The sequence below is a fragment of the Chanodichthys erythropterus genome, chromosome 19 (assembly GCF_024489055.1).
Source record: "Chanodichthys erythropterus isolate Z2021 chromosome 19, ASM2448905v1, whole genome shotgun sequence".
NCBI lineage: Eukaryota > Metazoa > Chordata > Actinopteri > Cypriniformes > Xenocyprididae > Chanodichthys > Chanodichthys erythropterus.
In genome coordinates this window covers 28,072,221-28,096,448 of record NC_090239.1, presented here as the reverse complement: position 1 = coordinate 28,096,448, position 24,228 = coordinate 28,072,221, and the positions used below count along the sequence as shown (strand labels likewise).

The 24,228-nt window shown below is 38.7% G+C and overlaps 1 protein-coding gene across 2 annotated transcripts in view; it reads right to left on the bottom strand.

The window, feature by feature from the left end:
* prkg1b (protein kinase cGMP-dependent 1b) overlaps window positions 1-24,228 on the bottom strand; it is a 194,018-nt gene that overhangs the window by 117,992 nt on the left and 51,798 nt on the right. For both annotated transcript variants that reach the window (XM_067368833.1, XM_067368832.1), the window contains exon 3: window positions 12,750-12,863. In XM_067368833.1, the coding sequence (XP_067224934.1) occupies window positions 12,750-12,863 (114 nt within the window). The remainder of the gene's footprint in view (window positions 1-12,749; window positions 12,864-24,228) is intronic.

Here is a 24,228-nt window from a genome sequence, read left to right as displayed (position 1 = left end):
ATATTTCAGGTCTAAACAACTACATTTAAAATAAAAAAAAAAACAGTTCGTAGTAGGAGAAGTGTAGTATTTGTAAAAAATACGGTGGATTTGGTGCACACATATTTACACCTAGTTTACTTTATATAAACTCCAACATGTGAGTGGAAAAGTGCATATTTTGTGCCCATTTTGTGCATCCGCAGCGTTTATACATCAGGCCCCAGGTGAATTTAGCCAGCTATTGCAATTATTGTGTGCATTATGCACTAGATGGCAAGCGAACGTGTGCTGGGCGGTCCACAAGCGCGCCGTCAGACACTGAGACAATCAAAGAACTCAGTGCTTTAGATTCCATCTGACTCAGTGTTGAGTATCTTTGTTAGTTCCTCTCGGTCAGGCTCCTGGCATGTTTACATAGCACAGCCTAGTGGGGGACGCACTCTGCCTGCCTCCCCCTGTTTTACAAGGAGCAAACTGACATAACACAGGCCACACAACATGAGCTACAAGCCCTGTGAGCAGTTAAGTGGTTGGCAGGATGTTAGAGAGGTGTTCTTCACAAACCGTTGAGGGAGAGAAAGCAGATCGTGGACAACATCCCCTTTCAACAGCTCACTTCCTGATCAAAGAGCTGACTTGATTAGCTGCATGTGAATGTGGTGTGTTTTAATGAACGCATTGGTTTAATGTCATAAGGACGCATCCCTCCAGAAATAGCATATGATGATGTGCACACATGCATAATTTTCAAGCATATGTAATAAATAGAGCTGATAATTAAACAACTGTAAGGACTTACTTTGTCAATGTAACATGTTAACCATTATAACTTCAACAAAACTAAGGAAACGTCATTAAAAACTCATTTTACAATGAGGTCTCATTTGTTAACATTAATGCATTCACTAACATGAACTAACAATGAGTAATATATATATATATATATATATATATATATATATATATATATATATGAATGCAAAGTGGATTTGCTTTCACAGCACAGAAAACATTGTCTTCTCGACATGTCGAAAACATGAACAAAACTCTTCCAGGCCTCAGCTAAAACTACAGTGTTTGAGGGTGGGTCAAAGTAGATGTTGTTGGAGGGCAGCCAATGGGAGACCATAGGCTGGCATTATGCAAATTTGTTACAAACCTATGTAGGTTCGTGGAGGAGTTCCAGGCAGTTCAGAATCAGTTCTTTCTTTTGGTTGATTTGTTGCATACTTTAATTTTGCTGTATGCTTTATGTCCTACGCCTTCCCTATTCTACTTATGGAACGAATGCAGCGCCAGTTCCATTTTTTTTCTGTAAGTAGAATAGGGAAGGCGTAGGACATACAGCATAAGCTTTAAGAAAAGTGCGGTTTTGGCGAAAGTATGTGCAAGGCGATCATTTGTGTTTATAAAGCATATACAGTTGTATTTTTTTTCGAAAATGACCGATCATTTCGCTAGATAAGACTCCTATTCCTCGTCTGGTATCGTTTAAAACCCTTTGAAGCTGCACTGAAACTGTAATTTTGACCTTCAACCATCTGGAGGCCATTGAAGTCCACTATAAGGAGAATAATCCTGGAATGTTTTCATCAAAAACCTTCATTTCTTTTCGACTGAAGAAAGAAAGACATCTTGGATGACATGGGGGTGAGTAAATTATCAGGAAAATTTTATTTGAAAGTGGACTAATCCTTTAACAAATAAAACCTTATTCTAATGTGTCACCAAAAACTCAAATATTAATTGTCAAATTATCAGAGATTTCCAGAAGTAACAATAATTGTGGTGATTATGGTACTGTGATTGAAACTATGGTTACCACTGTACATTTTTGCAAGGAATAAGCCTTGATTTCGAAAAGATGATCTATGGGACTGCTAAAATTCAATATAGCACAACAGTGACCACTTAGCCGCCTCGGTTCTGGGAGTGTTTTTCCCATCCATTCTCTTCATAATGATATGATTCAATGAAGAATTAAGCCATTTATCAAACCAACCAGCTCCGAAATGAATTCCAAGGCTGTACTTAAAGAGAAAGTTCAAATTTTGTCATTATTTGAGGTAGTACTATGTAAAAGAAAAAGAAAAAAATTGTAAAAAGAAAAAATAGCCATCAAGGTTAAGGATAAGGGCCAAAGCAGATATCTGAGAATTTTTCTACAAATATTAAAAATTTTAAAATACCAGTAACACTTTACGATAAAGTTTTGGTTTGTTAACATGTACTAAGAATGAACAATACTTTTAAAACATTTATTAACTAATATTAACAAATGAGACCTTTTTGTAAAGTGTTACCAAATCATGTAATCTGTTCAGCCAAACTAGATATGAATATTAAAAGTTAAGATCAGCAGTTTAATCATATTATTAGGATACTGTTTTTACAGTCAGATACATAGAGCACATAAGGCTTAGTGATTTATATATTTTCTTAAAAATAAGAATCTACTAACAAAAAACAACTATCTAATAATCAAAATGATCTCACCATGAGCAGAAAACAAAGTTACTAGGCTAACTAGTCATTTCAAATGGTCTTAATTTTAAATTTATGCCGGAAAATTATGATATCTCGAATATCTGATCTCTAATATTTAGCAAATTAGAACATTGTTTATAATGAAATGCTATTAACATTCTGAAATAATAATTCTAAAGTTATTGTGTAAAGGTGCCAAATCATTAATCTGTCACAAACTCGGTTTAGTTTAGTTGCCCAGAAACCCCAGCAGCGCCCTTGGTCTTCGGTAAAGACATTTAAGAAATATTCACCAATGGGAAAAAAAGTAGTAGAGATTTTGCCAACTTTAGCCGCCTGTGAGCATAAATGGATTAAAGTACTTCTTCTAACACTGCTTATCTCATAGATGATATCATTAGCACAATGAAGAGTTGAAGGCATGACAAAGGCTTAATCCATTGAACAGTACAGCACTGTACAGCAACCAAAATAAAGACATCTAAAGATTTTGAATGACTGTCATTCTTCGTTTGATACAGCCCAGACAAGCTAAGTGCTGTGAAACCAAGAAGTTTTACAAGATATTTTAAATAACACTTATATTCTGTTCTAAGAAAACTCTCTCACTTCTTCCAATCACACAAATCATGTCAGCCGGAGGGTTATGATCAGGGCACATAACCCTAATCAGACTCAATAAAGTCTTCCTCCAAGATGTTTGGAGAGAGAAGGAGAGCAAAGCGAGAACAAGACATGGGGTCTAGTTCAGTATCTCTATGTCATTTTCACACTGTGAAGCAGCCACTCTAGACTGTGACCACTCATCATGTTCATTAGGAAACGTGTGGTTGTAATCAAGAGCTCTGTCACAGTAATGCATATCAGCCAACGAGAAATCATCCCAGTTGAGAGCTACTTTCCATCTTGCAAGTTGTTTCCGCAACGGTGGACATGAGTTAAAGGTGCCATCGAACTGAAAATTGAATTTACCTCGGCATAGTTGAATAACAATAGTTCAGTACATGGAAATGACATACAGTGAATCTCAAACTCCAGTCTTTCCTTTTTATATAAATCTCATTTGTTTAAAAGACCTTCGAAGAACAGGCGAATCAGTTACGTAACAGTTGGGGTGTATGCCCCCAATATTTGCATATGCCAGTCCATGATCGAGGCATTACACAAGGGCAGCCAGTATTAACGTCTGGATGTGCAGTGCTGAATCAACAGACTAGGTAAGCAAACAAGGACAACAGCGAAAAATGGCAGATGGAGCGAAAATAACTGACATGATCCATGATAACATGATATTTTTAGTGATATTTGTAAATTGTCTTTCTAAATGTTTCGTTAGCATGTTGCTAATGTACTGTTAAATGTGGTTAAAGTTACCATCGTTTCTTACTGTATTCACGGAGACAAGAGCCGTTGCTATTTTCATTATTAAACACTTGCAGTCTGTATAATTCATAAACACAACTTCATTCTTTATAAATCTCTCCAACAGTGTAGAATTAGCTGTTAGCCACGGAGCATAGCCTCAAACTCATTCAGAATCAAATGTAAACATCCAAATAAATACCATACTTACGCGATTAGACATGCTGCATGATGAACACTTTGTAAAGATCCATTTTGAGGGTTATATTAGCTGTGTGAACTTTGTTTATGCAATGATAGAGTCAGAGCTCGGGAGGGGGCGGAGAGCACAAGCAATTAAAGGGGCCGCAGCCTGAATCGGCGCATTTCTAATTATGTTTTAAAATAGGCGGTTAAAAAAAAATTATTAAAAAAAAATTATATGGGGTATTTTAAGCTGAAACTTCACAGACACATTCAGGGGACACCTTAGACTTATATTACATCTTGTAAAAAACGTTCGATGGCACCTTTAAAAGAGGATCAATGATTTGATAATGAAGAACGTACCAGAAATTGTGTTGTTAACATCAGCCAAGATGATTAAAAATGATCAAACCGTATTTTATATATAAAAATGCATCTCAAGGCTCCTGCATTCTGTGGAGCATTTAAGTGTTTTTTTACTACATTATATTGATGCCTCTACTTAAAATACAAGGATTAATGGAGATGGGTGATAATATAGTTTACATTTGGTGAACTACATTTCAAGCAGTTGAGATCTGCTATATAATAAATCACTCCTATGTGAGTATGCTGTATGTATGTGGATAAAGTTAGACATATATATATATATATATATATATATATATATATATATATATATATATATATATATATATATATATATTATTTTATTATTTTTTTATTATATGAAAAAAAGAAGAAGCAGACTCTCAGTATCTGGTATTATCATTGTAAGATAGTCTCGCCTGCGGATTACCAATAATGTGAAACTAAATATTCATTTATACAGATCTTTCTAATAAGATAAACAGCACCATGGCAAAAGTCAAATATCCTAGCTTCACCCCAGAGCTGTGATGCCTCATTGTTTGGTTCAATAATATGTGTCCAATTTAGTTCCTCTTTCAGAGTGTAAAAAGACTTGGGTGTGGAGCCAGTTAAAGTCCAACAAGTACGTATGGCTATATTCCAACCCATTCTCACACCCAAGGCATGAAAAGCTGAAGCACGGTCAAGTGCCTTTAGCATCACAATTAAGATGCTATATGTGCCCCTATATCGACAAACTATGTATCGACTTTCAATTTCTTGCCTTATGCATCAGCTAAAGACTCATTAAATTCTTTGCATGCAAAGCAGAAATGATTTTCATACATATAGCCTACATCCAATCAAAGCTTTTGGAAGGCTTCTTTAGGCAGCAATTTCCAAATGTGTTTGTAATTTGAGCGTTATGATGGTGATCGATTTTGGGTCTGTTCCTCACACAAAGCAATCTTTTGGTACCAGATGGCTTGGAATGTTTGTAATTTTTGAATAAACATGGACTGTAGTTGGATCTGCCAATTATATCCTGTGTTTTATATTGACAACTGGTTAGGGTCAGGGTTAGGTTACACTGTCATGAGAAAAACAGATCTGAGTCACATATGAGCAAAAAATCAGATTTAGGCCACATTTGCCTGCAGTCTGAACATAGCCCACTAAATATAGTTCTGTTCTCACACAGTTCAGTTATAAACAAGAGTGACAACCGTATTCAACAACCAAACCACCTGGACTGTCACCATCTTTAATAATCACTGTGGTAACAGATGTTATTCACAGCTATCACATAGAAAAGGGGCACATTTTTGTCATTGATACTGAAAGTGGTTTAGGCTGGTTTAGAAGGAAATGAACCTGCACAGTCACTCCTGAATTGCAGAGTAGGGTTACAGATGGCTTTCACTTTTTTCCAAAATCACTCTTTCTTCCAGATAACAGGCCTCTTACTTACTGCATGGCACACTTGTAGCTGTTCAGACATTCCAAAACTGACAAGCACCAAGGTGAGAATTGAAGGTCGCAAGATGTTGCAAGATTCACAATTCAGAAGAATGTAGTATTTTTGCCCACATTCTGATTTGTGCTACATTCTGACGAATTTTGGAATGTCCTCACCACTTTTTATTAGGAACTGCATCATAATACGGTTTAAATCCTTTCAATTAAATCACAGTATGTATTAAAAGGAAAGTAAAGGTATTTACAGTGTAATGTTCTAAAAATTCTATTTCAAATAAATGTTGTTCTTGTGAACTTTCTATTCATCAAATGCAAAAAAAAAAAATCTAATTTGATAACAATAAGAAATGTATGCAGAAAATAAGGAACATTTGTGACGCTTAAATCTGCAGTCCGTAACTTTTTTTGGTTCATAACTAGCCAATGTTCAAAACGATCTCTTTACTTTAGCCCGATCCACAACCGTAAGCTTGTAATAATGTTTTATAATAAAATCGGTACTGGTGGGTTTCTGCGGGAAATTCAAACATGCTAACACACACTAAATACGGTCACACTATGCTGATGTTGTTAACATTAACAATTTGAGAACAACAGATAACAAAAATAATAATTTGCATAGTTTGACGTGATCCGAGCTAAGCGATCGTTAGATTTAATCACCATTGGCAGCGCAATTTATTGTAATGTTTTTTTTTCTCAGTTGGTCAAAACAAATTGGCAGACATGTTACTTGTTCAAATGACATTTTCCAGTGAAAATTCTTATTTTGGTCATACTTCCAAGATGTAGAATCTGTGATTCCAAAGTACAATATCCACCAGTGCGGTGACTGACAGCAAATTTTAGATTCATCCGCGCTGAGGAGCCATGCCGATGCACAAAACCACGTAAAGATGATAATTTTGCAAATAACTGCAAAGAGGAAAAACTTACTTACTGCAGCTTTAAGACTGCTAAATAAATAAGCTTTCCCATCACAGGATATATTTATACACAAGCAAATTACTATTCAAAAGTTTCAAATATATGATGATATTATTAATTTAAACATTAATTTAATTTTGAAAGAAAAAAAGGCCAGTAAGAAATGGCAAGTACATTTTCTCAGCTCATTTCGGGTTTTGGATCTATTAGAGTGGTGCAACAAATAGTAGTGATACAAACATTTCCTTTGTAGAAAGAGGGAAAAAAAGGAACTAGCTGTTAAAACTTGATAATTGTGATGCTTATTAGTTCAACTTTAAAAGGTTAGTCATGTCATCCTTGTTTAGGTCATTAGAGATGTGTCTGGCACAGAGCAAACTGTTAGCAGTGCGACATTTAATCATAGCCAGAGATTCAGACAATCCTACGGCTCGTGATCATTATAAGCAATGGGCAGTCCTGAAAGATCATCTTTTGAAAAGGCTTCGACTTTTTAATGAGGAAGTAAATCATCGCAAAACAATGTACCATCATCACCGCTGAGTAAATGATGACTGTGGAAACCATAAATGGTCATTTTTCACAAAAGACTGAAATAAACAGCACTTTCAAAAAGAATAACCTAAACATCCTACTTGGATACAGTGATTCTCAAAAGGCTGGATAAGAAAGCACACACCTATTTTGAGATAAATTTCCCATTCTGCAACACCGCTTTACATCTAAGAGAAAACCTCTGGCTTTATCTCGCTTAAACAGCCTTGAACTCTGAACACATATTTCCATCAGAAAAGCTGGTATTAATGAAGTCACAATCTGTGCCATACCAACCATGAGCAAAGGGACACTGCCAAAAACCAAAGGGTGAAACGATCTCCCCTGGGGATTTCACCACTAAAATTCAATGCGCACGGGTTTCTATGGCAACAAGCGACTCACTGCACTTAATGCAACAATGAACTGGAGTGACAGATAATGCGTTGCTCTCTAAATTTTAGCTGCTAATGCCCTTAATGAGTCTGGATGCCGAAATCAAAGAGGGAGCTTTGTGTGGCTGGCTGTCTTTGAATGGGACCTTTCTCCATCCACACAGAGCTAATGAGGTTTCAAATCAGAGGTCTACAGCAAAGTACACACACTGTCAAACTCTGTGTGTGTTTTCTCTCTGTCCCTTCCTTCAAAATCATACAGATGTGGTAAAACCTCTGTGCTACGATATTAGTAGCCTGACCCACATCCATTTTGCACTCTACAAAGTGTTTGGAATTTTGTTATCTAACAAGAATGACTTTCATTTTACCCCATATCACTGTCATTTTACTCTTTATATATATATATATATATATATATATATATATATATATATATATATATATATATATATATATATTAGAGATGCACCAGTACTAAATTTCTCTGTCAATACCGATACAGATAGTTGGAAAATAAATAAATAAATCTCTGGTACATCTCTAATATAGATAGATAGAGTGGATGGATGGATGGATGGATGGATGGATGGATGGATGGATGGATAGATAGATAGATAGATAGATAGATAGATAGATAGATAGATAGATAGATAGATAGATAGATAGATAGATAGATAGATAGATAGATAGATAGATAGATAGATAGATAGATAGATAGATAGATAGATAGATAGATAGATAGATAGATAAACAGACAGACAGACGGATAGATAGATGATAGATAGATAGATAGATAGATAGATAGATAGATAGATAGATAGATAGATAGATAGATAGATAGATAGATAGATAGATAGATAGATAGATAGATAGATAGATAGATAGATAGATAGATAGATAGATAGATAGATAGATAGATAGATAGATAGATAGATAGATAGATAGATAGATTGATTCTGACCCTACCATCCTACCACCAATTTCTAATATTGTCCAATTTTGTTGAGCCCATGTGAATTGTAGCCTCAGTTTCCTGTTCTCAGCTGACAGGAGTGGCACCGGTTTGTCTTTTTCCGCTGGAGCTCATCTGCTTCAAGGTTTGATGTATTGTGAGTTCAGAGATGCTCTTCTGCAGACCTCAGTTGTAACGAGTGGTTATTTGAGTTACTGTTGCCTTTCTATCAGCTGAACCATTCTGACTATTCTCCTCTGACCTCTGGCATCAACAAGGCATTTTCACCCACAGAACTGCCACACTCTGGATATTTTCACTTTTTCAGACCATTCTCTGTAAACCGTAGATGGTTGTGCGTTAAAAATCCCAGTAGGTCAGCAGTTTCTAAAATACTGAGACCAGCCCGCCACGTTCAAAGTCACTTAAACCACCTTTCTTCCCTATTCTGATGCTCAGTTTGAACTTCAGCAGATCGTCTCGACCATGTCTTCATGCCTAAATGCATTGACTTGCTCAAATGTGATTGGCTGATTAGGTATTTGTGTTAATAAGCTGTTGATCAGCACCTAATAAAGTGACCAGTGAGTGTATTGATATAGATATAGATATAGATATAGATAGCATCTGACAAATGCATAAAAATAAAAAATACAAAGGGAGAAATATCTAATTTTCCATGTTGTATTGATGTTGTGTTTACTGAATCACCACCATCAGAGTAGGTGTAGTAGATGTAGATTAATAAAAAAATAAACAAACTAATTGCCATTTATATAATGTTTTTGTAATGGTAAGTTATCATCATCTGTGTATAGCTTAAGCTCCATATAAGCCACTCGCCTGTCATTACATTCTATTTCTTGTGTTATACGTGTGTTTCTCATATGGCAGTGACTCATAGCACACCTCTCTGAGTAGCTTGCTCCTTGTAGTTTATGACAAGACACTGTGTAGAGATCAGTAAGCTCAGAGATCACTGGGGAATGTCTCAGCAATGCTAAATCATTTTGCTTGGTCTCACCTTGATGTATTTATGCGTCATTATTTTTCACCTATCGCCTTCTCTCCTGATTTCTCTCCTTGCTCTTCTCTGCATTTAGGATGTGCTGGTATATTATTTTAGCCTATTCTTGGTTCCTATATATTACTCATCATAGATCTTGCAAAACTACAAAAGAAAGGGAAAAATCTCAGCAATACAATCAGTTAAAAAAAAAAAAAAAAAACTGAAACAGAACCAGCAGCAAAAAATGTTTAATCAGATTTCATAAAGCAACAGCTGCTTCACAGAAAACATGAGAGAGAGAGAGACGGGTGTGTGTGTGTGTGTGTGGGGGGGGGGGGGGGCTGCAGACAAACAGAACGAAAGATGGGGAGCACTTGTATTTGCATTGCCTCAGAGGCAAAAAGCTAAAAAAAAAAATAAGATGCTGAAGATTGTACTTCATCATGACAAAATAATGGCTTTGTGGCTGTGTTTCTCATCTTGGTGGCTCTCTTCAAATCTGAGGAAATGGCCTGGCATTTGTCGCACTTAAGAGACGCAGATAAGACACAGAGATTCTGACTCACCTCTTTTCGTTGCTGGTATATATCTCACTATTTCACGCTACCAGTTTCTACCAGTGTCAATAACAAGGGTGCAAACACACAAACGAACAGTGATTTATCAAAGATTGAAGTACTATCACACAAAATGATAAACAATACGTAATTTTCTAATAAAACACAGTGTTGCATCTGGTTTAACAGGGGAAGAACCGGAGCCATTGTGCATTTTGATAATTAAATTAAGTGAGGCTTGCAAATTATTTTGCCAGGCTGACATGCATACAAATTAGCTTGTCATATTGTTTTAGAAATACAAGACCATGCCAAATACCTTGTCAAACTCAAATAGGGAACAATATTTGAATTATTAATTGTGCAGACAAAACCATCAAAATCACAAGAATAGCTGCTGGTTTTGTGGGAAAGCGCGTCTTAAAGCTTTGCATTAAATATTTAAATGAACAGAAAAAAAAAAAAAACCTATGCAAGGACTTTAAGCTACTTGATATGTAGATATTAGTATATATCCCTAACAGAGTTATGTTAGGGACCCTTAGCATTGTGTGTGTGTGTGTGTGTGTGTGTGTGTGTGTGTGTGTGTGTGTGTGTGTGTGTGTGTGTGTGTGTGTGTGTGTGTTTCCATGGTTACTCCCTCCTGAGAGTAGTTGTTCTTGCTAAGTTAAGGATGACACAACACAGTGTATGTGTTTCCATGGTTACTCACTCCAGATTGTGGTTTGTCTTTGCAGAGTTATGAAGAGAAAGGGTCTTTCTATGTGCACATTCATGCATGTGCATGTGTGTCTGCATATTTGCGTATGAAATCTCATGTGCTATGTGTTAGTTCACCCAAAAATGAAAATTCTGTCATGTCATTCCACACTCGTAAGGCCTTCATTCAACTTCAAAACACAAATTAACCCTTTGTATACGATCACACTGGTAAAATTGTGTTCTGGGGGGAGTAAAATCATTTTTGGCAGGGTTCCCTGCACTCCAGAGGCTAAATATCATGTTATTTGGGGTCATTTCAACCCGCAGACATGAAAAACAACCCGTGGCAACAGTAGCCGAGAAAAAATGCAGACTTGGCAACACTGATCCAACAGCCAACAGATGCGATTCTTTGAACCGCGGCACCCATTGGACGAATAGCTCAACTAACGTGATCGTTATAAAGGTGTTTAAACAGCAAAACGCATCCACTTGCACATATCTGACAATCGGAATATCACATATTTTATGTTATAGTTAACAAGTTTGTGAATATTTTAAATAAAAATGAAAAATTAAATAAAAGCAAAACATCAGTCATACAGCCCTATTGTGGCTGCGGTGTGTCACATGACAAGCAATGACGCGTCACCATGGAAACAACAAAGTGATGCGTTCTAAATAAAGGTTGCCTAGAAAAAAGTCACGCTGGGGGATCAACCCGGATATTTAAAACTTACGCGTGAAAAGATTAAGATATTTTTGATGAAATGCAAGATCTGTCTGACTCCTCCATAGACACCATCACTTTCAAAAATGAAATACAACTTTTTATGCACAAAAACAAAACAAAAATAACTTTTTTTCAACAATATTGTCTCTTCTGTATGATTCTCCTACGTTGCTTATGTTCAGCGCCTCCAGGTCTACGTCAGAACGCCGGCTCATTATTGGCCGCCTCCTGCATCAGCCTCACAAGAATCCGTTGTTCTGCTCACATGTTCAGCTTCGGCCAATACTGAGCCGCCGTTCTGACGTAGAACCTGGAAGCACTGAGCGTAAACTGCGTACGAGAAGACACAGAAGAGATATTGTTGAATAAGGTTGTTATTTTTCTTTTGTTTTTGCGCACAAAAGAATTCTCTTCACTTCATAACATTAAGGTTGAACCACTGCAGTCACATGGACTATTTTAACAATGTCTTTAGTATCTTAAAGGTGATGTCACGCGTTTTTAGGCCAAAACATTTTTTGTCACATACAGCAAACATCTACTCACTATCCGCTAGCTGCCTGTCCCCTGAACACACTGTAAAAAAACGCGGTCTTGTAGTCACCACAAGCTCCGAAAACGGCAATAAAAACAAACTGGTGCAGCCTGGACCACAAATCATAATAAACACGCTCCAGCCAATAACCAACAAGAATTATTTTAAATGCGTGTTCATGACTGTTTTAGGAAGCACAGAGGGGAGGGGGAGGAGGAGGAGGAGGGTCTAGCTAGCCTCTGTTTTGTTTGACAACACTTTGAACGTCAACAGGAAGTTACTCCGCCCAGGATCGCTTAGAGAACCTTTAATGGACCTTGAAAGTGGTGGTTAAATGGAGGAGTCAGACAGCTCTCAGATTCCATCAAAAATATCTTAATTTGTGGTCCGAAGATGAATGAGTGTGGAATGACATGAGGCGAGTAATTAATGACAGAATTTTCATTTTTGGGTGAACTCACCCTTTAACTGACATTTTGCACAAAAAGTAGACTCAATTTTAATGAATTAACATTTGAACTGTAAATGTGCAGGTGCATTGTTCTCCTCACTCACTCTGTACCGTAGCAGTCCTGGTGCAGTTGTAGAGGATGGCGAGCTCTCCGAACACTTTCCCCGGTCCCATGGTGCACAGTTTCATGCCCTCCTTGGTCACCTCCACCCTGCCATCTGAAAGCAATCAGAGGTAAATCCTTAAGTCCATTGATGATGCTCTGTTCATGAAAGTAAGCATGACAGTTTAGAAATGCATCCGTGCTGCCTGCCTGGATTGGACCGAGCCAGGCCTAATACATTCCAATAACAGTCTCATTTCATTAGGCCAGCAGACATGAGCAGAAGCTTCGAGGGGTGTGGGGGATGTGAAATGACTGGGAAAGGTAGGAGTTCTCTAATGTAATGGGCACAGGGAGAAGGAAGTAGGCCAGTGAAAAGAGGGGGGAGAAAGAAGAAAGGAGTGGAGGATTAGCAAAGTATTAGGCCTAAACTATTAGATTAGATGCAGTGAAACCATACTGAGAGGACCTGGGACTGTTATTTCAGGATTAATGCGTAAGACACACGTAACTCCTCTGCGTTAGCTCATGGGAAATTCATCAACAGGCTTGGTTGAAGAGCTCATCTGTCACCTCATGCAGTTTTTGAATTATACCAAAGCTTCCAGGGGGCAATACTTGGAATAAAGTAGGTCTGAGAAAACCCTTCCTGCTAAATGCTGGAAACAGCAAGGTAGCAAGTAAAAGCAAAGATGCTTATGCGGATATTTACAATCTGATGTTATTCACATAAAGGCCCTGTTTCCACCTGGTATTAAGATGCGTTTTGGTCGATCAGATCACAAATGGACGACTCTAAATACAGGTGCAAAAGGGGTGTAGAACGTTTTGAGCTTGTCCACATTCCACCACTTCCAGATGTAGCCGAAAACACATTTGACCTGATTGCTTTCGTAGTGGAAACACTCATGTAGTCGAATGTGTTCGAACAGCCACTAATAACCGCCTATTCTCCGTAAACACGAAAACAGTATGGGAAGCGTGCTAGCCAGCCAGCCAGGATTTAAACTTTGAAGACCCAAGTTTGTTTAAAAGATGAAAAACATACCAATCTCATTCCTGATTTCAAACAGGCACAGATAGCGCTCGGCGTGGTCTTGCGGCTGTCAGATCAGAAATGACAGCTGCTGCTGCTAACTGTATGTTTTTCTGTTGTCTCCGGTCATTTTCATTTGCGCAATCTTATTTTGTCCAATAGATCGAAGGATTTGAAAAAACCCATACATTTACCCGCCCATAGACCATCCCCTCGAAGAAATCAGGATAGAAGACAGTTGAAAGGGGACCAAAAAAGACACAAAAAAGATTTAAAAAACAGATTAAAATGCCATGTGGAAACGGGTATGTGTCTCCCTCATCCATCCGATCAACAAAAACACATCTTAATACCAGGTGGAAACATAGCCAAAAAGCATGCTGCTTCATGTTTTGTATAACATGGTGTGGCTGTCAGAAGTTTGGAATTAGAGGTGCACCCGTCGACCAGCCATAAATCAGGTCGGATTTTGCTCCAAACCGATCTCTATTCCGGGCTTGCACACAAACTGCATTGCAATCATTTCCGAAAATGTAATTTGGTTGGAAATATTACGAAGTCTATAAACAGGACATTAACACAGGACAGAGACGGGACACGCTTACCTCCATTCTGTATAAAATAAGTACCCAAAGACACCGCTGCTGTTCCATAAGCACCACCTACTGTCAGAGAGTGAATTTGTAATTTTTTATTCAGTCCGTCTGATAATTTCACCAATCTAAAGTCAGAGCATTCTGCTTTAAATTTTGAAATGATTCTAATTCAAATCAAAAACAACTGCTAATGCTACTTGTGTGTAGCATCTTTGTTTGGATCATGATTAAAATGCTGTGGTTGCCTCTAATTTCAAATGGTTACAGATATTTTTTGATGTTGTTGTTGTTGTTTAAGGCCAGTTTGCCTATTATAGAGCAAATGAACAACAAATAAATTTGCTTAAAAATAAATAAATAAATAAATAAATAAATAAATAAATAAATAAATAAATAAAAAACGGCAACCGTTATCGGTTAAGAGTCAGCCATGAAAAATCATGATTGGTGCACCACTATTTGGAATAATTTTTGGAATAATTTTATGACGTTTTTGTGAGTCTCTTAGCCTAAAATACATAAAAAAAAAAAAAAAGAAAGAAAAAGAAAGAAAAAAATATATATTATTACAATTTAAAAGAACAGTTTTCCATTTTAATGTATTTTATAATATAATTTATTCTTTATTCTTGTAATGGCAAAGTTGATTTTTCAGCATCATTACTCCAGTCTTCAGTGTCCAGTGTCACATGATGGTTCAGAAATCATTTTAATATGCTGATTTACAAAATGTGGGAACCATGATCAAAACATTATTTAAAAGTCTGGAGCAAGTAAGGATAAAAAGGGTAATAATTGTATTCAGCATGGACACATTCAATTTATCAAAAGTGATATTATTATAAGACATTTATAATGTTATGAATATTTCTATTTCAAATAAATGCTATTCACTGAACTTTCTATTCATCAAAGAATCCAATAAATAAATAAAGATAAGCAGAAAAAAAAGAAGAAGAAGGTCCAGAATGATTTGTGAAGGATCATGTGACACTGAAGACTGGAAAAAATGGCTGATGAAAATTCAGCTCTGCATCACTAGAATAAATCACATTTTAAAATATAGCTAGTCAAATCGACCAAAGTTATTTTAAGCTGTAATAATATTTCACAATATTACTGTTTTTGCTGAAGTTTTTGATCAAATAAATGTAGCCTTGTTGAGCAAAAGAGACTAGTTGTATTTAATCAGCTGAAAACTAATAGTAATTGTCCTCTCCACAGGGGGAAAAAAAACATATCTTCTTCATCAGACTTCTTGGTAGGCTAGTCTCCAGCTCTGATGCTATCAGCAAGGCTAATCCAAACAGGCCTCAAATACACTGACCCAGAATCAGTTTGCTGTGGCTCTATTCTCCTGCCACCTGGGGTCTGTCTAATGATGGATCTGAATCACCACTGGTCATCCCGAGCTCTAACAGCACGAAACAAACACATCCACTTTAAGCCCACCATGAACACCAGCCCACTGACTCAGTGTGTAAATACAATGAAAAGCTCAGTTTAAAATTTACAGTTTAGATTAAAACTGAACATCTTGAAGACGTCCTAAGTCCTATCAGTCGATTCTCACATCCTAGATTTTGACTATCAGGACTGAGTTAGAGGCTGCCGGACTGAATCAAGCCAAGTTGTTAGCTTTGGTCTGTAAGTCTATTATAAATAAAGGAATCATGTGGATTTCCTGAACACTGTTGTGGCTAGAAATACAGCACATGAAGTCATTTTATCAAAATGCAACAACTTGTGGATGGATAAAATCAAGTCACACACTCACTAAAAAAGTAATCACAAAATACTTCACAATCTGACACCGATTCAGCTGATTTAGATATAAAAATACAGTATACTAAAGTGACAGCAGCCTAATATTCCTGCTGCTTTCAGTGTTTTTAATGTTAATCACACAAAAAGGACAAAGAAAAAAATCACTAACTGTTCTTGAGTAACTTTTGAAACTTTAACAAGGATTAATCCCTGTTTAATTTATACAGTGAGGACTATCCAGTATTATTACATACGAACGCACAGAGTAATGTTTTAACATAACTTTCAACACTCTCGAATGTATCTAATATAATAAACAGAGCTGCGTTACCTCATACTCATGACCAGAAAAGCGGAAGCAGCCCCGGCAACTGTGGCATAATAAAAGTTCCGCTGCTCATGAGGCGTGTTTTGCGCAATCGCTCCAGCGGCCTCATTCAGCTCCCACGACACTCGGTCCTGCTCTGCTTCATAGTACAGTAACGTTAATAATCGCATCCATGAACATTATTTCTTCCCGAGTCCTATCCCTATTCTTTTGCACCATCCATTGAGGTGAAGACCACATGTCCCAAGATTCCGCGCTCAAGTTTTAGGCCATGTATGCACCTATCACTTTTTAAATATTGCTGAACAAGAACAGGGACAGTATGATCCAGGAGTTAAAGTCCCCCTGTAGTCAATAATTTTAGCCCTTAAAACTCATACTTGATCAACAAAATTACATATTTAATCATTCTTTCCTGTGAAAACATTTCTTCATGCCTTAAAATAGCTTTAATGTAACTCTACACCCTTACTTCATTTAGTATACACGGATTGATGAATATGCTAATTAGCCCCACCTCCACTCACTTGCAGAAGCTCAGTCGACTTACTGAGGTAAATGCTGCACAATGGTATCGCTCTTTACAAAGTCAGACACATAACAGTAATTAATATGATTAGACTTTTGCTTGACTACGTTATCAGTCAGCTACTTATAATGTGTTGCTAATGTTACACGACTCCCTTGCTTCAGATAGGTCATGGTTAATGATATGCTAAATCCCGCCAGCACGTTGACATGATTGGTTACAAAGTTGTTTGTTACGTAAGCAACACCAGTGATTTCAAACCGTGTTTCTGAAACTGTCTTTCGATCACTGCAGATAAAAAAATAAAATACTCAGCAATGATGTTGACTTATGAATTTGCACAAGGTTTGTCTTAAAGGTGCCATTGAATTGAAAATTGAATTTACCTCGGCATAGCTGAATAACAAGAGTTCAGTACATGGAAATGACATACAGTGAGTCTCAAACTCCATTGTTTCCTCCTTCTTATATAAATCTCATTTGTTTAAAAGACCTCAGAAAAACAGGCGAATCTCAACACAACACCGACTGTTACGTAACAGTGGGGTGTACGCCCCCAGTATTTGCATAATGCCAGCCCATGATCGAGGCATTAGACAAGGGCAGCCAGTGTTTGTGTTTTATGCAATAAACAAGCAGGAGCTGAATCAATGTGCGTCTTTTATTCACATGGCATAGCGCCAACAGCGCGCGTGCCGGAATTCACGTCACAACAGGATACTAACCATATATGGTATTTCACCATAACATCTCCCTTTCTTTAATTAACAAGCCATTCACGTTAACAAACATTGCTAGCCGCTGAGCACTGGCTGCTCTCCTTTCTCGCTGCCTCTTGATGATTAAACTGGGCAGAGCACTCAGCTTTCCGCAAATCCACACGGTTGCGCCTGTATAATGTGCCATCCACATCCACCACATAAGACTGCGAATTCACCTTTCCCAGACACTGGCCTCTCCGCCACTGGCCCATGTGGTCTCCAGGCAGTGGTTTCATTCGGATGTGTTCGCCGACAATAAGCTTTGGGAGGACTTTGGCTCTCGCATCGTAATGGAATTTCGCCATGCGCCGTTTCCACCGCAGTTACTCTGAAACTCCTTCGACCACCTTGGGGAAAAGCAAACTGTTTGCCGTGGGAAGTCCCGTCCTAAGTCTGCGGGACATAAGTCGCTGCGCATGACTGCTGTCCAATCCATCTGTGGGCGTGTTTCGCCAGTGTAAAATTACCTGCCATGGATCTGTTCCGTCTAGTTTTGCCCTCTTACAGAGTGATTTCGCAATCTTCACTGCAGATTCAGCCTTTCCGTTCGATTTTGGGTGCTGGGGTGAAGATGTGACATGTATAAACCCCCACTCTGCCGCAAATTTTCTGAACTATTCGCAAGCGAATTGCGGCCCGTTGTCAGTGATCACCTGATCTGGCTGTCCATAACGTGCAAACTGCACTTTACAGCGCGTAATGACTGTGTCCACTGTCAGATCTGGCAACTGATCAATTTCCCAGTAATCTGAGTAGTGGTCCACTATAATAAGAAATTCTCTGCCACCGTACGCATACAGATCCATGCTAACAATTTGCCAGGGGCGTGCAGGGATTTCATGGGTTTCATGCAGCAGACAGCTGCCCAAGCCGTTCTTGCTGGCGTCGCTTTGTATTGTCACTGGCTTGTCAATGTCATAATACTTTAAAATGGGCGTGTCCGTGATCATACGTTTTATTTCTTGAACCGCCTCATCGTGCTTGGAGAGCCAATGCCACGCAACGTCTTTGTTCAAAAGTCTGCGAAGCGGCTCACATACCTCTGAAAGCCGCGGGAGGAACTTGGCCAGGTACGTCACAAATCCGATGAAACGCTGAACTGCTTTTACATCCTGTGGTGTCTGCATTGCCAAGACTGCTTTAGTTTTTTCCGGGTCAATACGTAACCCTTCTGCTGATAATATGTGTCCATGAAAGTGCACCGCTTTCAGTTTGAATTGCAACTTTTTTTCGCTCAGTCGGAGTTTCACAGCTCTGCATCGCTCCATCAGGGCATGGAGATTTGAATCACCGCAGCCAACAACCAATATGTCATCCGCAATGGGCTCTATGCCGCGGAGTCCCATCAACAGCTCATGTTGCTTGCGCTGATAGATTTCTGGTGCCACCGAAACGCCAAAGGGCAGTTTACACCATCTCATTTGCCCCCATGGTGTCCAGAAAGTTGTCATTAGACTGCTTTCATTGTCCAGTTTGCAGTGTAGAAAGGCATCGTGAACGTCTACCAGTGTGAACAGACGTGCTTTGGGTAGTTTATACAGAACGTCTTCCAGTGTTGGCATGTGGTAGTGAGATCTTTGAAGTGCTTGATTCAGGTGCTTTGGGTCTATACATATTCTTACTTTGTCTGGCTTGGCTATGACTACCATATTGCTTATCCATGGTGTAGGTTCAGTGACGTTTGTGATGTGTCCATCTCTCATGTACTTGTCCAGCTGTTCTTTCATTTTGGCTTTCAAGGCCACTGGCACGTTCCGTGGCGCGCATTGCACAGGGGACACGCTACTGTCAAGCACAAACCAGACCTCTCCTGGGACTGACTCAACTGGGTCGTTAAACACGTCATTGAAGTTGTGAGTTAACTGTTGCTTTGTGAGTGGCGTGTCAGAGCATACAACTAATCTCCTCTGGAATGGTAAATTTCATCAGACCTAGCCGCTCACACGTGTCACCCGAGAGTAATGGCTCTTGATCGGCTTCGACCACTTCAAAAATGAGTTTATGCTTGGCGCCCTTTATGACGCATTCTGTGTGAAATTGCCCCAGAGAAATCATTGTGGCGGCAGAATACAATTTCAGTCTTGTTGTGCTCGGGTGCAGGGGGCTTTCTGGATCCAGTTTCTGTTTGATTGTACGACTCATAACATTACAAGTCGCTCCCATGTCTAGTTGACAGGCCTGCTTTCTTTTATTGAACGTCAGGTTAACGAACCATCTTGGACCTGGGGACTTTACTGTGTCAATGCATTCCTCAGCAGCGAAAAGTCGACCTTCACCGTAGGGTCCTTGCTCATCCTGACTATCGTCCATCATAACATTCACTCTGCCGGACCTGTCGGCTCTGTGGCGGGCTTTACAAACTTTAGCGAAATGATTCGATACACCGCATGATCGACAAGTCTTTCCATATGCGGGGCAATGCTCTCTGCCTTTCTTGTGACCACCCCCACAATCTTTGCACCCGACAGTTCTGAGCGTTTGCTCATTATTCACTCCACCATCCTGGCGTTTCAGCCTTTGCGTTTGTGCAATATTTACAGTGTCAGTGAATGTGTTGTCGATTGCTTTTACGCGTTGTTCAGTGGCTTCTGCCAGTCGGCATATTTCCACAGACTGTGACAAGGTCAGTTCGCGTTCACGCAACAGGCGTCGCCTGGTGTTCTCATTGGCAATGCCCAGGACAAGTCTATCGCAAATCATTTCATCTTTGAGCTCCCTGTATTCGCAGGTCGATGCTTACTCCCGCAACTTCGTGAGAAAGCTGTCTATAGGCTCGTCCACTTCCTGCTTGCAACACCCGAACATATACCTTTCGTAGATCACATTTTTCGCAGGCTTGAAGTAGTCTCCCAGTGCATCAAGTATGGCTTTTGGGTCCTTCGTTTGTTCTTCGCTCAACACAATGTTATGACTGTAAATGTGACGACATTCATTGCCCATTAATCGTTGCAGTGCTGCTGCTCTCACCTCTTTGGGCTTCTCGATTAGCCTGGTAGCTAGTTCATAGTCTTCGAATTCCGCTCTCAAATTATCCCAGTTTTTTGATATGTCTCCCGACATCCGCATGCCCTCAGGGGCAGGAATGCTGTTTGAGGCCATGTTCAGGAGCTAGTACTCACTTCTGACACCATGTTTGTGTTTTATGCAATAAACAAGCAGGAGCTGAATCAATGTGCCTCTTTTATTCACATGGCATTGCGCCAACAGCGCACGTGCCGGAATTCACATCACAACAGGATACTAACCATATACCGTATTTCACCATAACAGCCAGTATTAACATCTGGATGTGCACAGCCGAATCATCAGACTAGGTAAGCAAGCAAGGACAACAGCGAAAAATGGCAGATGGAGCAATAATAACTGACATGATCCATGATAACATGATATTTTTAGTGATATTTGTAAATTGTCTTTCTAAATGTTTCGTTAGCATGTTGCTAATGTACTGTTAAATGTGGTTAAAGTTACCATAGTTTATTACTGTATTCACAGAGACAAGAGAGCCGTCGCTATTTTCATTTTTAAACACTTGCAGTCTGTATAATTCATAAACACAACTTCATTCTTTATAAATCTCTCCAACAGTGTAGCATTAGCCGTTAGCCACGGAGCACAGCCTCAAACTCATTCAGAATCAAATATAAACATCCAAATAAACACTGTACTTACGCGATTAGACATGCTGCATGATGAACACTTTGTAAAGATCCATTTTGAGGGTTATATTAGCTGTGTGAACTTTGTTTATTCAGTGATAGAGTCGGGAGCTCGGGAGGGGGCGGAGAGCGCGCGATTTAAAGGGGCCGCAGCATGAATCGGCGCATTTCTAATTATGCCTCAAAATAGGCAGTTAAAAAAATGAATTAAAAAAAATCTATGGGGTATTTTGAGCTGCAACTTCACAGACACATTCAGGGGACACCTTAGACTTATATTACATCTTGTAAAAAAACGTTCAATGGCACCTTTAAAGTATATTAAAAACACCATATAGACATATAAACAACATTAAAAACTTGATTTTCACCACAGGGGCACTTAAAAGATATTTCACATAAATATCACACAAAGGAGATGTGTGTCAATGAACAAGCCAGCCCTGTTCTTCATCACTTTATACTGTACATCTGAGATAGTATGACAAATTCTAAATCGGGTAATTGTCATGATGATGACGATGAGATGTAAGGAATCTTAAAATGCAGCGTGAACTTTATTAAACAACGACAAAAGTGTATATTTCCACATAACGATAATCCAAAACAAGAGAAAGGCAACGTAACAGTGTGTATGAACACAAACAACAGACAATTCTAAAGTTATTGTAATGACACTGAAATATTATTGCCTCTGATTCAATATTGTTCTCTCAAAAGAATGAAACTGTGTCTGGGACAGACTCGAGTATCACCTCGCAAGCCATCTAATCCTGTTTACGTTACATATACCTGCTCTTGAGCGGTTTTGAGCTTAAGGACCTGTTGCTATGACAACAACTCAGATGAGCTTTGAAGAACAGAATAATCCAGGATTGTGTCAAATCATCAACAATTAAATCCAGCTAAATCCATTATCGACACAGAAAAATGGTATCCTGTTTTATATGACATCATAGGCTGATATTATTAGTTTTTGACAGGCAAGTTTGAGTCAAGTCGGAAGTAACAGCAACTCGAATGTCAAAGTCAAGTCTGAAGCATTCAAATTCAAAGTCACACATTTTGAGTCACGTGCACCACAGTAATACATCAAACCAAAGGTAGTCCCGTCACTGTCTCCTCTTAAGCGTAAAGTTTTATTAGATTTTCATCATGTTCTGATGGCTTTATCTTGGCAGGGCAATATGAGGAATGAGACGGGGCACAAAAGCAGAATGATATTATCAGGGAGCTGTGACTATCAGCCTGTTTTCGGGCAGGTCATGCTGACTTGTGCTCTATTATCACTGCCTGCATCCGCAACCAAAGGAAATAACCTACTGTAACTAGGACGGAAAATGTGGTATGCTTTAGGGCTTGGAAACAACAAGATGTTATAATATCTGCACCTGTTTTATGCTTCGATTAACTTTTTTTAAATTTTCACATATCATACACTATTTTTATTTGCAGCTGTGGTTCCAGTGAAGAACCTTTAGCATCAACAGAACCTTTCCATTGCACAAAACAATTCTTTGTAACACTTTAGTTTAAGATATAATTCTCACTATTAACTAGTTGCTTATTAGCATGCATATTACTAGGATAGTGGCTGTTTATTAGTACAAACCCGATTCCAAAAAAGTTGTGACACTGTACAAATTGTGAATAAAAACAGAATGCAATGATGTGGAAGTTTCAAATTTCAATATTTTTTTTTTTTTTTTTTCAGAATACAACATAGATGACATATCAAATTTTTAAACTGAAAAAATTTATCATTTTAAGGGAAAAATAAGTTGATTTTAAATTTCATGGTATCAACACATCTCAAAAAAGTTGTTTACCACTGTGTGGCATCCCCTCTTCTTTTTATAACAGTCTGCAAACGTCTGGGGACTGAGGAGACAAGTTTCTCAAGTTTAGGAATAGGAATATTGTCCCATTCTTGTCTAATACAGGCTTCTAGTTGTTCAACTGTCTTAGGTCTTCTTTGTCGCATCTTCCTCTTTATGATGCGCCAAATGTTTTCTATGAGTGAAAGATCTGGACTGCAGGCTGGCCATTTCAGTACCCGGATCCTTCTTCTACGCAGCCATGATGTTGTAATTGATGCAGTATGTGGTCTGGCATTGTCATGTTGGAAAATGCAAGGTCTTCCCTGAAAAAGACGACGTCTGGGTGGGAGCATATGTTGTTCTAGAACTTGGATATACCTTTCAGCATTGACGGTGCCTTTCCAGATGTGTAAGGTGCCCATGCCACACGCACTCATGCAACCCCATACCATCAGAGATGCAGGCTTCTGAAGTGCTGATAACAACTTGGGTTGTCCTTGTCCTCTTTAGTCCGGATGACATGGCGTCCAAGTTTTCCAAAAAGAACTTCAAATTTTGATTCATCTGACCACAGAACAGTTTTCCACTTTGCCACAGTCCATTTTAAATTCGCCTTGGCCCAGAGAAAACGCCTGCGCTTCTGGATCATGTTTAGATATGGCTTCTTTTTTGACCTACAGAGTTTTAGCTGGCACGGTGGATTGTGTTCACTGACAATGTTTTCTGGAAGTATTCCTGAGCCCATGTTGTGATTTCCATTACAGTAGCATTCCTGTATGTGATGCAGTGCCGTCTAAGGGCCCGAAGATCACGGGCATCCAGTATGTTTTTCCGGCCTTGACCCTTACGCACAGAGATTGTTCCAGATTCTCTGAATCTTTGGATGATATTATGCACTGTAGATGATGATAACTTCAAACTCTTTGCAATTTTTGTCTAAGAAACTCCTTTCTGATATTGCTCCACTATTTTTCGCCGCAGCAT